The following is a 20,920-nucleotide window of genomic DNA, read 5'->3' as shown; positions in this document are numbered from 1 at the left end:
GAAAGGACGGTCATTTTAACCAACATCGATGGGAAAACGCTATCCACATGCAAAAGAATGTAGTTAAGATACAGCAGAGGTGACGACTATTCAGCATTGTGAATGTACTTTCCGTGTTCTACCGCAATACGTCCCCCTCCCCCCCACACCCCTCCAAGAGAACCTAGTAAGCAACTGGATTGGCAAGGAGAAGAAAAAAGACTTTAGAATGATATTAAGTTTTCGGGTCGTCAGGGCTGCGTGGTGGATGATACCGTTCACCTATGCAAGGACTACAGGAGACAAGAAGCAGGCCCGGAGATGAACGTGAGATAATTAAAAAGTACATTAACATTAGACCAATCTATTGAAGGTGTATGCCTTCTGGGCAGTTGGCCCTCGGAGCTCAGGAAAGCTGTCTGAGCTGGCGACAGAAGTCTGTGAAGGGTCAGCGCGCAAAAAGTAACGGAAGCCACTAGAATGCGAGATCCCCCGGAAAACCTGCTTCCAGAGCCCCAACGAGGTGAGTCCATATCCCTAAGAAGAACTTACCAAAGCTTCAGTGCGGAGGCGCCCTTCAGGTCGAGGCCCTGCTCGAGAGGAGCCGTTGAGCAGCCTGAACTCCAAACGCTAAATCTCCGCACCCGAAGTCAGAGAAGCAATCGCTGGTACCCAGAGCCCCAGGCACTCCGTCCGCACTCCTCCCCCGGAGTGGAAAGTCACTCTCGCGGCTCGGTTGCCCTTCGAGCTTTCCGATTGGCGGAGAGGACCATGGGACCAGGAAGTTGTACCTGTCCGGCGAGGGGTGCCCTTCCGGTTCCGTTGGGTCCCCCTTTGGCTCGGATTCCCTGCCCCTCCCCCTTTCCGGAGCCCCGAGGGGCCGGAGCTCCTGGCGGTGCCGACTCCTGACTGCGGCCTTCCCCTGGGTCTGTAAGTGTGGAGGCGGCCGGAGAACCGGGCAGGGGTACGGGGTCTCTCAGGATGGAGCCCCCTTGGGGCCCTGGATTGGCCAGGACCTGCTCTGGGACTGGGGCCGAGGGGCTGGCCTAGGCCCGGGGGGGACAGAAGGAGCCCTTGGCCCAGCCCACGCTGCGCCCCGCCCCTTTCCTTTCCCTCATCTGGAGTGGGGAGCTTGTGGATGCTTGTGGTACCTCCCCCTGGGACCCCAGCCGAGGGCCCAGCAGTTGGTTTGGACGCCCTACTCTGGCATCTCGCAAAAAGTGCCAGAGCTGAGGCCCCAGCAAGGCCTTAGTGCCAGCCAGCGGGAATCACTATGAGGTTACCCTTTTGCCGAGATTTCCTGCCAGTCGGCTACTGGCTATATAGCACCTTTTATATTACTGCCGCAGTTCCAATTACTAGGGTCAACTTTGGGAGCCACATATAAACAAATAAGTGCTCCTACGATATATTGTGTAGAGTCATATATGTATGAACTGCTCAAGGGGCAGTTGCTGGGAAGACTAAAGAAAGTGACTTCTGAATTTTACTTCTTGAGGAAGATAAGGTGAAGAGGTGCTTTTCGGGCGGAAGAAACAGTTGCAGTGTTATGAAAGAATGACCAGTGTAACTTGTGTGGAAAGAGGATGGATGGAAAGGGGGCGGGGGTGTCCTGTGCATAGGGGAGATAATGGGACTGAGAGAGAGACCAAGCAGGCAGTGAAACGTTCAATCTTAAAGGAGATGGATAATCTTTGGAGTTTTTAAAAAGAAGAAGGATATGGTCAACTACGCACTGTAGAAAGCCGTGCTATTGTAGTTGCCGGCCTACAGAACAGGAATTTCTACAAACTGATTTTGGACTCTTTGGCTAACGTCTAGTTATTCCTATTGGAGTTTTTATTTTTTTAATATCTTCACCTGAGGATATGTTTATTGATTTTAGAGAAAGGAAGGAAGAGAGAGAGAGAGAAACCTCGATCACCTACCTGCCATGCACACCCCAGCCAAGAATGGAACCCGAAACCTAGGCATGTGCCCCGACCGTGGATGGAGCCCACTGGTGTGAGGGTGGATGCTCCAACCAGCTGAACCACCGGCCAGGGCTGACGGGAGATTTTTTTGAAGGAGTAATGGGATCAGCCTAGTGAGTGGTAATGAGTCCTGGAATCAAGTTATTAAAGTATTACTGGAAAGAAGGCAAAAGTGCTGTAGTGAATGGTGTGAAGACTTCAAAATAAATTGGCTGTTGAGAGTGAAAGAAGTCCCAAACGTGATTCCTAGGTTTTAGGTTTTTGGTGTTTGAAGAACATTGATGCCATTGTCAATAATAAAGCCATAAGCATAGTGTAGGTAACAAGTGTGTTTTTTGGCTATGTTGATTTAAAGGTCTAATGGACTGTCCAGTGTAGAGTTGGAAGTGCAGCTCTATGTTGTGGCTAGAGCTGAAAGTTTGAGTCGTCAGCATAGAGGTGGAACCCATGAGAATAGTTGGCATCAGGAAGATATTATTGAGATAGCATAGAATATTTTGGGAGAATGATTGCATTTATGAAACAGGAAGGAATTGAAGCTAGTAGGAGTTGGTGTAGTAACAGAAACAGAGTTAGGGAATAAAGTACTAGAATGCAGAGTTCCTACAACCAAAAAGACCCAGAAATCAAGAGAAGAGAATTCTGAGAAGCAGCCACTGGGGCAGAGTATTGAAAGAATGGGGGGGGGGGGCTATTTTTTTTTATTAAGAAGTAACTAGTGACCTTTTAAAAAGCAATTTTAGCATAGTGATGAGGTGATGATGTATGAAATAATGGAGACCTCAACTGGTTTGGGTTAAATGAGAAAAATAAAAGGCAAAAACAGAGAGAGAAGGAGAGAGAAAAGGCCACATAAGAAGGATTTCGCAGAGAAAATGGACAGGCTTTGTTTATATACATGAGAAATGCATATAGAGCACATTCCAGGGACTATTATAAGCTTTTTTGAAAATGAACTTAATTTTACATTTAATTTATTTTGAAATTAATTTAATTTTCCATAACAACCCTATGAAGTAATGTTACTATTTGACAGATGGGAAAACTGAAGCACAGAATTGTTCATGTAACTTGCCCAAGGTCACACAGCTAGTAAGTGGTTGAGCAGAGTTTTGATCCTAGGAAGCATTGCTCTTGCTCAAGAATCCATGATTTTGTGCTACTGTAGTAAGCAGTGACTAAATATGGGAGTCAAAGGAATGGGAAAATGTTAAGCAAAGATAGGCTTATTGGTTTAAAAAAAAAAAAAAAGGAAGGAAGGCTTGGAAATAGATCCAGAAATTGAGAAGAAGGTAAGTAATAGATTTATGTTTGTTAGTATTTGATTTTTATTTCTTCTGCCTTAGATCCACTTCTAATCTGTGCCATGTTACGTCAGTTTCTTTCACAATGAAGTCAACCTACGTCATGCTTCCATCCATCATTTACTATCTATAATGAGGTCTCCTTTTCAACTTCAGACCCACATCCAACTAGCTAGTGGATCTTCCCCTTGATGTCATGCCAGGTTCTCTGACTAAAGGATTTAAGATCAGACCCAAGATCATCCCCACCAATATTCCCCAGCTTATTGAATGGAACTCCTAGAGACATCCAGTGACTCTATCCAAATATCTTGAAGTCATCTTGACCTTTTTTGCCCTGGTCTTCACCTGCATCACTAAGTCTATGAGTTCATTGTTGAAATAACTCTCAATTCTGTTTCTTCTCTCCAATCAAATTATTATTACTGTCTCTATTAAGGCCCTCATCATTTCTATCTTTATCTGTTAGAGTAATAGCTCACTAACAGGTTTCCTTGCCTCACGTCCACTTTTCTTAGAGCCATTCTCCATGAATTTTTATTTTTGACTAATTGAGTTTTAGACAGTGCCATAGTTTAGACATTATGCATTTCAAGTGATAGAATAGTAGCCTAGGGCAGGTATTTTGAGTAGTTTCACCTGAGGTTAAGTTTGATTAAGGTTGGCCATGAGGATGGAGATTTAGGAATTTTTAAAATAGAGAGGTAATAAAACATTGAGAAACCAGAGAGGCTTTCTGAGGAAGTAAGCCTTGCAAAAAACACAGGAAAAAATCAAGGGCTAAGGTATGAAGGATATACTTACATTACACAATTTTGTGAATCCTTGAAGAACAGACCAGCAAAAAAATGTTGGAAAACTGAAGCCACTATTTAAGCAACTTGCCTACTTCTGTACAACACTTTAAAAAGAATTATTAACTAGATCTATAATTATTGAACATACATAGCTCTCAAAAACAAATGAGAAAAGAAAATCGCAAACAATATGTATAGTTTGTATGTAAGAAACATGATTTTATTTTATATTATCTGTGGGCAGGCACATAGAAGTGTTTTTAAAATGCAGGGAGGCGCCCTAGCTCAGTTGGTTAGAATGTTATACTGATGATGGCAAGGCTTTGAGCTTTGTCCCTCATCAGGGCACAAACAGGAATCAACAAATGAATGCATAACTAAGTGGAACAATAAACTGACTCTGTTTTTCTCCCTCTCTTCTCCCTCTCTCTTTCTAAAATCAGTAAATTAAAAAAAAATTTTTAATGGGGGAAGGGAGAGTCACTAAGGACCAAACTTAGACTGAGCACTAAGTGAAAGTTAGTTGGGAAAAAGGACTTTTACTTTATAACATTCAAAATTTTTCTTATATAGAAACATATAATGTAGAGTAATAAGGAAAAAACAAAAGAGTGAAAACTTGGAAAATGTCATAAACGTCACCCTAAAGAAAAAAAGGATTGAGGTTTATAGAGAGAAAGATTGTAGTGTATTACAACATCCTTAAAAAATGGCGTATGGTGTTAATGAGAGATTAAGAAAGATTCCCAAGTAGTTGTGAGTGCTAAGTGATGAGGTAGAAGAGGAAACAGTCTGACATACAGCTTGGGAGATCATTGTGCAGAACAGAAAAGTTTTCCTTATCAGTAGTTAGTAGAGGCATTTGAGATAAGAAAGTAGGGTATTTCCTCACTTCCCATAGGACACCAGTGAACATGGTCCAACCTAGAATATTCACTTATCCTCTTTGGTTATGCATGTTTAAACAAAGGGAGATTTTCAAGTCAGTTGACCTAATTGGTTATGGCAATAATTATGGAAAAATTGTGTAAATATAAACAAAGAGTAAGTGATCTTAAGTGAGAATTATATTGATGTTTGAAAAATGGGTCATTCAAAACTTGCTAATAGAATCTGGGCAGAGTTCAGATTGAATCACAGTAACCTTGGCAATAAATGATACAGACCAAAACTGCAGCAAAGATGAAAGAGAAAGAGAGAGAGAATTTGGAAATCATTCTGAGAAAAAAATCAACAGGATGTGGTGACCAAATCGCTGTTCTATCTGATCAGTTCTTTCTTCATTTAGTAGAAGCTCTGCTATAATCTAGAGCTATGTGAGTGGTTTTTGTGAAAATTATGAATAATATCTACTGTACTTAGATGGTAACTACAGTTGGGGATTTTGTAAATCAAATATATTTATCATTTTTATTCTCTTTTATTTGCAAATGACATTAAGTTTCAGCCTAGAAAGATAAATCCACAAAAGATGGGAAAATAACAGTTAAAATAGGTGAGAAACCAAGGTAAAACAAGGATGAGGGAATAAAATGCAATCAGGAGTATGACTAATACATAAATGGCTTACTATTAAAGTCCTCTAGACTTGACATAGATTTACCTTTAAGTTGTACTTTTTGTTTTTTAAACATAAACCTTTTATTGAACTGAGTACATAAAAGCATGTAAGTCGTATGTGGACAGCTGCATGGCCGTGACGAGGGAAGTCTGACGGTTCCACAGCTGACACTCCCCCTGGGGTAGAACTCCAGCTGGCCCCGTTGTTTGACGCGTGACTTCGTCTTCCCTAGGCTTGGGCACAAATTGCAGCTTCACACTTTCCATCTCTCAAGTTGAGAAAATTATCTATGCTCTCCAAGCTTGAGTTTCCTCATATGGAGGGGGGTGATAATAATACCTACCTTACAGGGATTTTGAGGATTAAGTGTGTCTGTTTAGGTAAAAAAAAAAAGCATTTAGCACTGCACCTGGTATATAGCAAGGCCTCAGTAAAGATTCGCTATAATTCCTCTAATTTTTTTTAAATTAAGCCAGAAGAAAGACAATTATTTTCTCTTATTTTGTCATTTTTAAAAAGTGAAAAAGAAAAAGAAAGTTTATTTAAAATTTGGTTTTGCCCTGGCTGGTGTGGCTCAGTGGACTGAAGCACCAGGCCTATGAATCAAAAGGTTGCTGGTTCGATTCCCAGTCAGGGCACATGCCTGGGTTGTGGGCCAGGTGTCTGGTTGGGAGTGTGCAAGAGGAAACCAACTGATGTTTCTCTCACACATTGATTTTTCTTTCCCTTTCTTTCTCCCTCCCCTCCCTCCCCCCTCTCTGAAAATAAATAAATAAAACCTTTAAAAAAAAACAGGTTTACAGTTGTAATTACAAATAAATAATATAAAAATTAATAAAAAAATACAATAACAAACTGTTTCTTGTAGTCACAACTATAAAGTTACTTTGACAAAAAATGGTATATTGTCAAAACTAACCCTGGAAAGAAGTTTTCCACAAGGCACTCATGAGATAATATCCTGATAATGGACAGTGTTTCTACCACAGCTCACCAATAATTTCATAGGAGACAGTAAGAGTTCATTATCCTGCTGGATTTTGTTGAATGAGCTGTATAAAAAGTGACAGTTGGTCCTTGCCCTCAGATAATTAACAGTACATTGGAAAGAGAAACTAGTGACAGGAAACAATTAAGGGATAAACTGTGTGGCCTGGAAATGAGTTTATCAAAGGGAAACAATAGAATGGGCTGACACATGTTAAGGAAAACTTCTTAAACACAATAAATTTTCCTCATATTCTTGGACTATAGCAGACCAGTCAATGCAAGCACTTCCCTGGGATACCAGCTTGGCTGTTCCTGTTGGTAAGTTTCTTGAGGCTAATGGGTAGGAGGAAATAAAGAAAACTTCCAACTCCTCATCTTTGGAGTTTCTAGGAACAGTTATCCCTATGGGTAATTGTCTAATTACATAAAGCATTGTGGCCCTGGCCTCTGTGGCTCAGTTGGAGTATCATCCTCTGACTGAAGGGTCGCGGGTTGATTCCAAGTCAGGGCACATGCCTGGGTTGCAGGTTTCATCCTGGCCTGGGCACATACAAGAGGCAACTAATCAATGCTTCTCTCTCGCATCAGTGTTCCTCTTTCCCTTCTCTCTCTCCCGGCTCTCTAAAAGCAATGAAAAAATGTCCTCAGGTGAGGATAAAAAGTAAAACACTCTGAGTACTGTCACACTGTAGGTGGAAGCCACAAAATGAGCATTAAGCTCATTTTGAGTGTGAGTGGGAAAAACTAACCTGGGGGTGCATTAAGGACAAGCTAAACACTAAAAAAGAATGCCCCTTTTGTTTGGCTACTTTAAACAATAGTCATTTTTATAATTCTAGTTTTAAATTGAGACATTCACTCTTTCCAGAATGAATATATTAAGCTCCTGTAATTGCTACAACTGACCAGTGATGTAGTTTTGCTGCCTTTTTTTACTGATATATTCCCTGGGTCTGATAGATTTTTCCTTCTTTTTTCGATATTCACCATCTTTTCTCTGATGCAACATTTGCTTCTCTACATCCGTCCTCTCTCATCTTTATAGTGATTTTTCATTATCTGTGCATTCAGAATGCCATACAAGGGAAAAGCTTTTAATTTGTGGTGTGTATGTTTGTTAGCATACCTGTGCCATATCAGTTCTCCTTTCTGAATTTTACCTTTCTTTCAATGACAATTTTATTCAGCTGAACTCCTAAGCTTAGAACCTACTACACATTCCTTTTTCTCATTCTCTAAATATTTCATAGCACTTGGTATCCATTGTGTTACTAAGTGCTATGAAATATCTTCTGTTACTTTCCCTTGCTCTGTATTCCCATTTTCATTCCTTTCCAGGCTCTCTTGGTCTCAGACCTTTAATGCTTCTGCAGACGCTGAGCTGGTCTTTCTAACAGCAATCCCTCCTTCTTACCAATGCCAAACAAATCCCTTGGGCTCAACAAAGACAAACTGAGCTCTGTCATTTGTTTAGTACAATACTAGGTGCAGGAGTACACACTAGTTTCAGTGGAAGAGGGTTTGGCCAGTTACTTGGCTGCAGTAAGTAGAATTTGAAGCAAAAGCAACAAGTGTTTTGCTTTAAAAGGTGAAGGTTCCCAACGTTAGCCCATTGAATGGGATGGAGATGTTTCCTTCTAATGCCATGAAGTTTGCAGTTTGGAAGGGAAGGAAGAAGTATTAAATAAAGGATTTTGAGTGTTTTTGATAGTACTATGCTATGGGTCCAGTTGAGACAACTGTTAGCATGAGGAGTCAGGGAAAGGCCTCTAAGAGGAAATAAAAGAGTCAGAATTGGCTAGGAGGAATGTTCTAGACTAAAGAAATAATTGTGTTAATGCTTGGAGTCAGTAGAGTGCTGTTGTGCACCAGCACTGAGCAATGTAAGACCTGGACTCAGCCTTCAGGAGCTTGTGTTCTGTGCACATTTGCATCTGTGTTGTAGAAGATAAAATTATAAAGACTGGGCTTTAGAATCAGATGTGGCCAGGACCAGCTAGTTTTCTCATATGATTCTCAACTACAGCTATGATGTTCAAAGTGAATTTATTGATGCATTGATATTGTAGAGCTCTCTCTCAAGGATAGACCTGATATACCTACTAATCTCACAGAAGACTGGCATATAGACATGTGCCAGTTTATTATTTTGACAATGACTGGTGGACTGGAATTATGGTGGCATGGCTAGTTTAGCCTTTCCTTTAGAGATACACATGGGAAGCCAAGTTATCAGAAAATTATTTGGAGAGTATAGCATCAGAATATGCGGACTTTCTCCAAAGGAACTGCTCTGTAAAGGGGCAAATATGCAGAGAGTTTTGGAAAAGACACCTTCTCTGTAGTTGAATGGGTTATGCCAATGTTTATCTTAATTATACTCAAGAGGTTAGTCTTCATTCAGGAAACAATGGGAAGTCCCAAAAGAATATGAGGCAGAGGTTGGATATAATCAGATCCGTGTTTTCAAAAGATGTCAGGTAGTGGTGCTGGAGTTGGATTAGAGGAAATAGAACCTGGAAGCCAGAGAACATTTATGAATCAGTTCTAGTTATCCAGTTGATGAGTAATGATAGATATAGAGGGGCAAAGAAGAAAGAACAGAATCCAGTAGGATTAATTAGATCTTTACTCCTACTCAGATTCCCACCAAGTGGCTCATCTTTTTTTCTATATCAAATATTTTATTTAGCCCTGGCTGGCAGAGCTTAGTGGATTGAGTGCGGGCCTGCAAACCAAAGGGTCACCCGTTCGATTTTTAGTCTAGGGCACATGCCTGGGTTGCAGGCCAGGTCCCCAGCAGGGGGCATGTGAGAGGCAACCACACATTGATATTTCTCTCCCTCTCTTTCTCCTTCCCTTCCCCTCTCTAAAAATAAATAAAATTTTTTAAAAAACAAATCTTTTATTTACTTTTTATATTAAGAAATGTTTCTTGAGAGAGAATTAGATTTGTCCAAAATACATAGGATAAACATCCCTTTAAGTTTGTAACTTTCATTTATCACAGAAATACTTGTAGGAATAAATACACATCAGTTCAAACAAGAGAGTTTATCCAGGAATGGGGCAAGCAATGTCACCGCAGTTTTTTAAAATACAAAGCAAAGGAACAGTGTTTTGTCTTCATAGAAGCAGGTTCACAGTGTCATGCAAAAGAAAATAGTTGCTTCATTACTACTTGTTGGGATATTTTAGTTTGTTTTTGAAACCTAATAGAATTCTCATTTGAGAAGAAAATAAAAAGCTCTTGGAGTAACTCAAGCACTGTTCTTGTATTAAATGTCTTAAAAAGTTGAATAAATGCCAAGGTATTTATACTGATACAAGTTCACTCCTTAGGTGCCATTGACACGTGATGTTGGCAAGGAGTAATTTTTAATGGCCTTCGAAAGCTGTTGCACTGTTTCCTCTTTCAAGGCAAATTTCATTTGGATACATACAAATAGTTATGACAACACAAATTTGGTTTTGGAAGAAAAATCCAGGTTTCTTCATTGTTTGAATTTTCTTAAATTCATCCTTTTTACATTTCTGTTCTTTAGGTCTGCCAAAATGTCTGAAAGATCAGATCTCCTTCACTTCAAGTTTGAAAATTATGGAGATTCAATGTTACAAAAAATGAACAAATTAAGAGAAGAGAATAAATTTTGTGATGTTACAGTTCTCATAGATGATATTGAGGTACAGGGGCATAAAATTGTGTTTGCTGCAGGTTCCCCCTTCTTAAGAGACCAGTTTTTACTGAATGATTCCAGAGAGGTGAAAATCTCCATATTACAGAGTTCCGAAGTGGGGAGACAATTGCTCTTATCCTGTTATAGTGGTGTGCTGGAATTCCCTGAGATGGAACTGGTAAATTACTTGACTGCTGCGAGTTTTCTTCAGATGAGCCACATTGTAGAACGGTGCACACAGGCCTTGTGGAAGTTTATAAAGCCAAAACAACCAATGGATAGTAAAGAGGGATGTGAACCGCAGAGTGCTTCTCCCCAGTCAAAAGAACAGCAGGGCGATGCCAGAGGCTCCCCAAAGCAGGACTCACCTTGTATTCATCCATCTGAAGACAGTATGGATATGGAGGACAGTGATATTCAGATTGTTAAGGTAGAATCTATTGGGGATGTATCAGAGGTTAGAAGTAAAAAAGATCAGAACCAGTTTATTTCTTCTGAACCCACTGCTTTACATTCATCAGAGCCCCAGCACTCCCTGATAAATTCAACTGTGGAAAACAGAGTAAGTGAAATAGAACAAAACCATCTCCACAATTATGCCCTCTCTTACACAGGCAGTGATAACATCGTCATGGCCTCAAAAGATGTCTTTGGGCCTAATATTCGAGGTGTAGACAAAGGCCTACAGTGGCATCATCAATGCCCAAAGTGTACCAGGGTGTTCCGCCACCTGGAGAACTACGCCAACCATTTAAAAATGCACAAACTCTTTATGTGTCTACTCTGCGGGAAGACTTTTACTCAAAAAGGCAATCTTCATCGACACATGCGTGTGCATGCCGGCATTAAACCTTTCCAGTGTAAGATCTGTGGGAAAACCTTTTCTCAGAAGTGTTCCTTACAGGATCATCTTAACCTTCACAGTGGAGATAAGCCCCATAAGTGTAACTATTGTGACATGGTTTTTGCACATAAGCCAGTTTTGAGGAAACACCTTAAACAACTGCATGGCAAAAACAGCTTTGATAATGCCAATGAAAGAAATGTGCAAGACCTCACAGTGGATTTTGATTCTTTTGCATGTACAACAGTCACAGACTCTAAAGGGTGTCAGTCACAGCCTGATGCAACACAGGTCCTGGATGCAGGTAAACTGGCCCAAGCTGTCCTGAACTTAAGGAATGATAGTACCTGTGTGAATTGAACAAATTAGGGGCTTTATGCTCAAAACTAGAACTGACCGAAAACGTGGCAATAGTCTGAGTCTTTTTAGGAGTGATTTTGCTAGTTTGACTTCTCCAAAGCCTCTGTGCAGGTTATAGGAGGGCATCAAAGTACTAACAGTCCAAACAATTTACCACTTGGAGTGGTTTTGCCTTCCTTTTACCCTCTCCCCCTTTCTGTTTTGAATTATCTTGTGACTTCTGTTTTCCTTTCCCAAGGAGTATTCCATTTGTCTACCTAATATTGACTTATATTTCAGACTGACACTATTTTAGGTTTTTCACTGGGCACATTCTGAAGGAACCAACAAGTTAATAACACCACCTGCACTCCAGTAATTGATGCTATTCAGAGAAGTGAAATAGCTTTTTTGGCAGAAAAATAGACAGATATGAAGTGATAATGCTGTTGACCTGAATATGTGATAGAACTCTGGCTGCCTATTGATAATTTATCTGTCTGATGAATGAATGAATCTACTTCCTACCATTTGTACTTTTCTTGGAGTTAGCTATAAAGAGATGTTTTTGGTTGTTCTGCACTCTCTTCAACAGTATTATGACCCAATTTCATGTCACTGAATTGTTCACATAGACCAGAGTGCAATCTTTTCAGCAACACCTGCAGACACAGTTAGGTATCACCATGAGGAGCATAATCAGCAAGGACAGAAGTATAACTACAACAGTTTTACATGAAAAGTCTTCCTCAAAAGAAGCCAAATGCTTATACTTAATGTGTAACTTATCTGTTCATGCTTTTTAAGTCAGGATGGTTCCCAGCATACCAAAACGTGCTCAAGTATAATGGTCTCTCTAGAAAGAAACTATCTGGGAGTCAGTCTTTGGAGCCTGTTTTGGAAGGTAATCATCAGAAAGGTGTCTAGCCCTCAGAAAGGTGTTAGGCTTTCAGAGTTTTGTCCAGTGTACTCTAACAGTCTCTGAATTCTCATTTTCTCATGTACCTTGATTTCTAAAATGGATGAAAAAAGTGAGTCACAAAATGGAGCAATCAGGCTTTTTTGCATTCAGGTTTTCCTACAGTCCCACCTTGCCATGTTTGAGACATTGCTGTACGAAGTTGATCTTCCAGTATGGTAAAACAGGACGAGTGTTTGTCCTAAAGCACATGTTATAGTTCAGAAATAAAATGTTGAGTCTCATTAGTTTCTGACCCATGAGTTAGATATAGGTAATAGGAGTGTTAGAGTCTTTAGAGAATCTTAAGAGATCATTTTCTCCACCTCTCTTTTTTTAAGTTGGGGTATCCAAAACCCAAAGAGGTGGCCTGGCCAGGTTTGGCCAAAGTAAATAAGTGACAAAACATGAGCTAATGTCTTATTTTTTTTCTCACTACCCCTTGATTTAAAAAAATTTAGTACATGATGAAGAATACATTAGGAAAAAGCTCACCTTTGTGAATCCCTATTGGCTTTCTGAGACAGCCTGGATTTTGCAAACAAAATATCACAAAAGGATTTATTTTGTTAGTTATTTTTTAGTTAAAATGAATGTTACATTCTCCCCAGGCAAGTGACTGATTTGCTGAGTGTTGGTTAGGGAGGGAAAGGACAAATAAGAATAAATGTGAGAAGGATCTAAATGTGAAACTAATTTTGTCTGGAAACTGTTTATTTAGTTTCCATCAGGATTTTCCATTTTTTGAGTTATGGGATTGCATGTACAAATAAACCAAATACTAGGTTTAACTTGAGTAGTCAGAATTCTTAACAGTTATACTTCGATACATTTACCTGTGAATCTGATTTGAGGTATAATTTGTACCTTTGTTAAAAGATTTAAAACGAGAATAAAATTGAGTGATAAGACTAATAGTTATCTTAAGCCTAAGGCCACTCATTATATGGTCTAATGATGCTGCCTAGCATTCTAATTGTTCTATGACCCAGCCAAAGAGTACCAGTTCTATGCAACAGTGAGACACTACCATGTTAACCACCTTTTCACTATTTCCTTCGAACATCATTTTATTGCAGAAATTTCATGTTGGAGTGCTTCCTTTGCTTACATTCATGTCTATTTTTGTTACTGGTTTGAAGACTAAAAGGCATGGGTTCAAATTAGATTGGTCTTTTTGGTTGGAGACTATTTCTGGGTTCATTTAGTCATTCAAGAAACATTGATTGAGCACCTACTGTTGCCAGGCATTATGCTACATGCTGAGGATATGAAGGTAAGATTGCAATGATCCCTGCTCTCACAGAGCTTACAGTCTCATGTGGTCTTAGAAAGCTAAGATATTGATTTGCTTTTATACTAGGAATAACAAAGGAAACTGCCTTGCTTTCTTTGAGCACTTAAAATCAGCATCTTGGTGGTTTTGTATCAGTAAAAGCTATAGTTCTCATCTTTTGTAACTGCAAACCACTGAAGTGATTGACAGTCTCCATTTCTTGGCTGGAGAGGTGTTCTGTTTCTGTGAGACATTTCATTAATTTTGGTGGGATTTGACTTGTCCTTCTTTGTTTATACACATTTCTTAGATTGTATTGCAAAGTGGTCAAGTTATTGACATCAAATAAGTTTTATAGGGGAAGATTTTTAAAAACCTTATTCAGCATTTGTATCGTATGGTTCCCCAAAATAACTAAATAGGGAGAACACTCTTTTTACCATAGTTTTTTTAAATTACTGTATCACATTTATTTATTTATTATTTAATTTTAAAGACAAACTCCAAACTGAAGCGGCTCTGAGGTAAATCAGATATGGTTTTAATTTGTTTTAGTTTCTTTTAGAAAATCTGTAAGTGGAGGGTGACCAGTGTCACTACTTTTAAATATTGTCCTAAACAAACAACCTAGAACATTTTATTTCAGCTGGTGAATAGCTGTTCTAAACCTGTTGTATGTTAGACATACTTTGAACTACCTCTTCACTTATTATGGGGAAGTTTCCTTAATAAAAGTATGACAATTAAAGCTCTGGTGTGATTTATTTTTTCTCCCCTCCTTTCCTTTCCAATTGCTTGAATACAGGAATGCTTTGTTCATTCCTATTTAAAACACTTGTTAATCAAATATGCTGGGCTTGGCTTCAGAAGCAAATACGGGTTAACCAGACATTGTTACTAAGGTCACTTACTGCAGTGAGAACCTTTTGACTGCAGGGTTAGAAACTGCTTTTAAGAATTGGTTCAGCATGACTGGGTAACTCAATTGGAGCGTCAACCAGTGCACCAGGAGCTGCGGGTTTGGTCCCCGGTCAGGGTGCACGCTCGGGTTCCTGCGTAGATCCCCCTGGGGGGCGGAGCAGAAACAACCGATCGGTTGTTTCTCTCATATTGATGTTTCTCTCTCTTCCTGCCTCTCTAAAATGAGAAAAAAAAAATTGGTTCGGATACTCGAATGCCTACTAAGTGCTAGACTTGGGGAATACAAAGCCTCGTAAAGCACTGCCCTAAATACCTCTACCTAGGTAGGGTATAGATTTCAATAGTAGGGTAATGACTGCAGTAATGAAGGCAGCCAAAGGGTTGACATGCTCCCAGCTGCGATCCAGCTAATTCAGGGCAGTTCACAGTGGCTTTAAGGATGATGGCATTTTGAAGGATAAATGGGAGAGAGGTTCGGACTTACGTGAGAAAAAAGGAGGGCCAACAGTTTAGATGGAAGGCCTGACTTTCCCCGGGACTGGGGAGGAGAGGCGGGGCAGGTGAGAAAGAAGCAATAGATTAAAGAAAGAGGAATTCCAGAGGTTGGGACCAAATCCTGACGGGGCAGGCATTAGTTAGGCAATCTGGACTACTGATCCCTATGGCAGTCTCCTCTCTTTCTCTGCCACCTTTTAAATTGTAGACCCAGTAAAGGAGAAGGCTCGGACCATAATAATCCGGGAGGACCTCCCAGTGACCCTGGTGCGGGGCATTCTGATAGACGCGCTGTACTCCAAATTCACACGTCGTCTGCAATTCGGAGGTTTCGGAGAACTCACAAAGGGGAATGGTTCCCACACAGATACTAGGAAACAGTAGATGGGATTTCCGGGAATCCCCACGCCTTTCAGTCTTTTCCGGGGCGGGGGGGGGGGGCGAGGCGGAGCGGGGGGAGTGAGAAAAGGAGGATGTCTTAGAATGTTCTTCCGGACCCCCAGCCTGCTCTAGGAGGAGTGTAGCTAGTTGACACCGGATGTGTTTCCTCCCAGACTAAGTCCACCTTCCGGTCGGGCCGCCACTGCCGCGGAAATCTCGGCTGTGATTTTCGAAGTGGGTAAGTGAACTAGAGGGAGACTGGGACAGGCGGGGAAACCGGAGGAGGAGGGTAGCTGGGCACGGCCCGCGAGTGGCTAGACTGGTGCTGCAACCACATGGCTGATAGGGCCTTGGTCCTGGCAAGCTTGTCTCGGCAAGACCTGTGGCGGCGGATCTTCCAGGCCACTGGGGATCCGGATTCAGTTCATCAGATGTTTCCTAAGCTGCTCCTTTCCTACTCTGTGCGGGTCCCCAGAGCTCGTTGCAGCAACTCAGGTGAATCAGGCACTATTTCGTGATGCTCTGGAAGCGACCGACTCGTACGGGGGAGACCGGAGGAGGAGGCACAGAAGTGTTAACTTGATTTGGGCCTTAAAGGAGCTAAATCACCAGCTGGAAAAAGCAACTGGAAGCGCGAGTGTAACAAGTGCAAAGGTGCATTTGGGTCGTCTTGTCTGGGTAGTGGTGGAAATTTGAATACCGATGGAGCTTCGATGAAAAGTGGAGGAAAGATAAAGTTATAAAAGTGCGTAGGGCTAAACCATAAAGGATTTTGTATTTGCTAAGAAGGTTAGACTGCCCTAGGGGTAAAGGAAAGCAGAAGACAGTAGGAAAAAAAAAAGTTTTAAAAGATGTCAATTCTGGCAGGACCACAGGATGTCAATTCTGGTATCAAGGAGAACTGTTGGAAGCTATGGCAGTGGTCCACATGAACAGAATATAGACCTGCAGTAGTGAAGGGGATCACAAGCTTAGAGATTATATTAAGGTTTCTAATTTGGGAAACAGTAAATCTATTTAATAGTGGCCATTAACACCACAAAGCACATAGATTTAGCCAAGGAGAAAAACATAAAGACTGTTCATTACAATTCGATACAATAAATGCTGTAACAAAAATATGAAAAATGTGCTATGAGATCATAGAGAAATGCATTTTAATTTTCTGGCTTTTGAGATTTCTGGCTTTTAAGATGGTAGCATAGGAGTTCGCTTTTAGCACTCAGATGAAAATATGAGACTTCTTTTACCCAGTTCAGATTTGAGATCTTGTTTGTTTATTTTTACTATCACAGCGTAGGAAAGCATTCCCTACCTTTACATCAGTGTTTGTATTTTATTTAACTTAGATTGTGGCCATGGCTGCTGAGTCGGATGTTCTGCACTTCCAGTTTGAACAGCAAGGAGATGCAGTCTTGCAGAAAATGAATCTCTTGAGACAGCAGAATTTATTTTGTGATGTGTCCATTTATATTAATGACACTGAGTTCCAGGGACACAAGGTGATTTTAGCAGCTTGCTCCACTTTCATGAGAGATCAGTTTTTACTCACGCAGTCAAAACATGTCAGAATCACCATCTTGCAGAGTGCAGAAGTTGGCAGAAAATTGTTGCTCTCTTGCTATACTGGAGCACTTGAAGTTAAAAGGAAAGAGCTTTTGAAATATTTGACTGCTGCTAGTTACCTTCAGATGGTTCACATTGTGGAAAAGTGTACCGAAGCTTTATCAGGATATCTGGAAATTGATCTTTCTATGAAAAACAACAATAAACATACTGACCTTTGTCAATCTTCTAACCCAGATGTTAAGAATGAAGAAGAAAATGCAGATAAAGACTGTGAGATAATCGAAATTTCAGAAGATAGTCCTGTAAACATAGATTTACACGTTAAAGAAGAGGAAAGCAATGCTTTACAGTCTACAGTAGAGAGCTTGACATCAGACGGACAGGAAATGAAGTCACCAGAGCTATCTTCAGTTGATATAGGCTTTAAAGACAATGAAATTTGTATCCTCCATGTGGAATCTATCAGTACTGCCGGTGTAGAAAATGGGCAGTTTTCACAGCCTTGCACTGCCTCAAAAGCAAGCATGTATTTCTCTGAAACACAGCACTCACTGATCAATTCTACGGTTGAAAGCAGAGGGACAGAAGTTCCTGGGAATCAAGATCAGGGCTCATTTTGTGGGAACACTGAAGGAAGTCATGGTACAGCGAATGAGATTCAGAATATGGAGGATGTTTATTCACTGAGGCACCAGTGCCCCAGGTGTCCACGAGGATTTCTTCATGTTGAAAACTATCTGCGCCACCTTAAGATGCATAAACTGTTCTTGTGTTTACAGTGTGGGAAAACATTTACACAGAAGAAGAACCTCAACCGGCACATTCGAGGGCACATGGGCATACGGCCCTTCCAGTGTACTGTGTGCTTGAAGACATTTACTGCTAAAAGCACTCTGCAGGACCACTTGAACATACATAGTGGGGATCGGCCATACAAATGCCATTGTTGTGACATGGATTTCAAGCACAAATCTGCTCTCAAAAAGCACGTAACCTCTGTCCATGGCCGAAGCAGCGGTGAAAAGCTACCCATTCATGATCTCAAAAAGCAAAATCTATTATAATCATACCTTGCTATGGGAGCCAGATATTATTCTGTTAGGCAAGTCTTTCTATAGAAATGCAGCATTTGTAACATTGCATTTCCTTCTCATGTTTGGTTCTTATTTTTGGTCTATTTACACTATTCTTTGTGAACTTACACTACAACTTCTGAAGTGGGAGGCATGATAAAGCTGATGGAACACTATCTGATCTCATACATCGTATATAAATCCCAGTGGTATACCTAGAGAAATACTTTTCTTAAATATTCTTGATTCTAGTGACAGAAGATTCAGCAGTATTTCTATATTTGGGTTTTGAGTCTCTAGGTAATTGAAGGAAGTGTAAAATAATCCAACCGTGTAATAACTTTCATGAACTAGGCAATGGCAAGACAAAATAAAATATAAAGCGTACTATTATTCATTATTAGTCACTTTAAAAACAGGATAGGAAATTTTTTTTAACCAACTGCTTTTGGATTACAAACTAATCACCAAGGTACCTGTTTTAAAATGTAAAGGAACAATTCATATTCACTTGGGAATAGAATTTCCTTATACATTTCTTAAAATACTATTCCCATAGTTTAATATACATCTTTTATAAATGATTAATTAGACCCAAATATCTTTGTTTTATTTAATGCAGCGGCGTCTAATAATTTTGTGACCAGTAAAATACACCATTGGCATGGAGCTCTATAAATTACTTTTTTAGGAATCATAACTTTACCAAAGATATTTGTTCTACCCTTTCCTTTTTAAAGTTTCTCATATTTTTTTGATTAACGTATAGTAAAACTGACCTTTGTCAATTTTGTATCTATGTGAAAGAAATAATGTGCTCAAAACCCTTGCAGACATCTCTGAGGTGGTCAGGTGAAGGAACACTTCCCATATCTGCTGCTTCCCACTGCTTGTTTCCTTCTTGAACAGGGATGCCCTCTGCTGAGTGATTTGTTTCTGGTACAGTTTCACTATTTTAACACATGTGTAAATTGTGCAACCACCGCTGCAATTGGGATATGGAGAATCACCCCCCCCAAATCTCCCTTATGCTACTCTTTTGTAGTCATTTTCTCCTAACTGCCAATAGTTCTCCATTGATATATTTTTGCCTTTTCTGGAATGTCAGATATGAAACCGTAAAGCATGCTCCCTTGTGAGATGCTTCTTTCACCAAGCATTATGCCTCTGAGATTCATCCATGTTGTGTGTATCAGTAGTTCATTCCCTTTTTTATTTCAAATTGTCAATACATGTTAATTTTCTTGCTACCACTAGATGAGCAGTTTAAACATGGGTAGCTGTTAGTGTCCCCTTAAGTTTTTAATAATAACTTTTCATTAACATTAACGTGGTTTTTATTTACCGTGTTGACAAAAATCTTAACCACCTTTAGAGTTTTATGGTGTGTTTCCAGAAGTGTGCCAAAAGCAAAACCACAACTGCGTGGTTATTTTACTGAGAGTAATATTTCAGATTGCGTGATGAGCCATTGCTTTCTAATATCCTTGTCTACATGTAACACAAGACTTTTTGTTATAACAAATTAAAATACATTGCAGGGCAAATCATACTATCTAAAAGACAGGAACTACTTTTAGTAAAGAGGCCTGACTGGATGTTTTATTCCTCTTATACTCACCTCAGCTTTATGTACAATTTCTGCTATCTTGAATGTCTGTTGAAGTCCTTCCATGTTTTAGTATGTAGTGTGCTTTGTACCATTTATAAGAATTTTGTGATAATCACATGTTGACTGCTATAAATGTTAATTATCTTTTTTGTCATACTTGTGGAAAATATTTTTTCTATAGAATTTTAACTCTGGAAGAGACTCTAAAGAATTCAGCTCTCAGATAAGAAAGTTGACTGCATGACCCCCCAGGTCACCAGTTAGTGTCATTGGATAGGTCACCTCTTCCTGAGCTTCTCTTAAATTTATATGCAAAATAATAACTTTGATATTGTTAATTTGTAAGGTCATTTCCATGTCTAAAATTATGTGATTTTGTATTTAGATCTTCACAGTTCCTAAGAACAAAGAAGAGGGGAAAGAAAAGGCGAGTTTGGTGTCTTTACAAATGTTGCTATTTGCGTGCTCCATTGGAGACATAATTTTTCAAAATCAAATGATGTTTTTCTTCTTCTACTGGAGAACATGAAAACACAGTGCTTAATTTTCTTTCCCATTTGATCTATGATTGGCCATTTGTAGGCATGAAAACATTTTTCTATCAGAAATAGTTTGTGATTGAAATAACTTTTTTTATTTTTGCTTCCTAGGGTGAAATTTTGTTGGGGAGGGATGCAGATAAGGGTGGGTGAACAAATAGTAAACTTTTTGGGGGGGTGGGGGTTGTTGGGGTTATTTTTAGGAATTCTCTATCTTTGATGTTTCAAGAGAATTACGGTTGAACTATGTTTAAGTTTTATGTGTGCCTTGTAAGTAAGGTTCTTGTGAAATTTTTTGTACGCACTTTGAGATTTTTGCGTGGGGGGAAGGGGTGTTTTGTGAAAGTGATGGTTGTTATTTATTATTATTTATTCCTGTTCTGTTAGCACAGAGTGATCTCAAAACATTTCTAGCAGAATGTCTGTTTGCATGATGTGCTTAAACAATTTCAGGAAAATCTTTTTGAAAATGCAGGTATGACAAAGTAAAATGTTGAATTTATTCATTTAAAACATTCACTTTTAGTTGTGCTTTGATATGATGGAAAATGCAGTATGTTTATCTTCAGCCTCTTCATTTACTGCATTTTTGTATAAAAGGTTTTGGAAAGGTAGTTGTTACTTTGGTGTAA

The 20,920-nt window shown here is 39.7% G+C and overlaps 2 protein-coding genes across 6 annotated transcripts; both read left to right on the top strand.

Moving 5' to 3' along the window:
• Nucleotides 1-766: 766 nt before the first annotated feature.
• ZBTB26 (zinc finger and BTB domain containing 26) lies at nt 767-14,427 on the top strand. Of its 4 annotated transcripts, XR_006786534.1 has the most exons (3): nt 767-909; nt 1,865-2,065; nt 3,299-3,534. XR_006786534.1 is itself a non-coding variant. In XM_045846255.1 (2 exons), the coding sequence occupies exon 2, from the start codon at nt 10,160-10,162 to the stop codon at nt 11,483-11,485; it is 1,326 nt and encodes a 441-aa protein (XP_045702211.1). In that variant the 5' UTR covers nt 839-909; nt 10,150-10,159; the 3' UTR covers nt 11,486-14,427. The 4 variants fall into 4 exon arrangements, 2 of the variants coding, with proteins under 2 accessions (XP_045702211.1, XP_045702210.1); XR_006786533.1 differs by lacking the exon at nt 3,299-3,534 and having other exon boundaries at nt 1,865-2,534; XM_045846255.1 differs by lacking the exons at nt 1,865-2,065; nt 3,299-3,534 and adding an exon at nt 10,150-14,427 and having other exon boundaries at nt 839-909.
• A 1,255-nt stretch (nt 14,428-15,682) lies between these two features.
• ZBTB6 (zinc finger and BTB domain containing 6) lies at nt 15,683-20,423 on the top strand. 2 transcript variants are annotated; one of them, XM_045846454.1, is made up of 2 exons: nt 15,683-15,733; nt 16,845-20,423. In XM_045846454.1, the coding sequence occupies exon 2, from the start codon at nt 16,854-16,856 to the stop codon at nt 18,126-18,128; it is 1,275 nt and encodes a 424-aa protein (XP_045702410.1). In that variant the 5' UTR covers nt 15,683-15,733; nt 16,845-16,853; the 3' UTR covers nt 18,129-20,423. The 2 variants fall into 2 exon arrangements, with proteins under 2 accessions (XP_045702410.1, XP_045702411.1); XM_045846455.1 differs by lacking the exon at nt 15,683-15,733 and adding an exon at nt 15,744-16,149.
• The last annotated feature ends 497 nt before the right edge of the window (nt 20,424-20,920 follow it).

The sequence above is a fragment of the Phyllostomus hastatus genome, unplaced genomic scaffold (genome assembly GCF_019186645.2).
Source record: "Phyllostomus hastatus isolate PE091 unplaced genomic scaffold, TTU_PhHast_1.1 phas_contig_495, whole genome shotgun sequence".
Classification (NCBI taxonomy): domain Eukaryota; kingdom Metazoa; phylum Chordata; class Mammalia; order Chiroptera; family Phyllostomidae; genus Phyllostomus; species Phyllostomus hastatus.
This window is presented reverse-complemented; position numbering and strand designations above follow the sequence as displayed.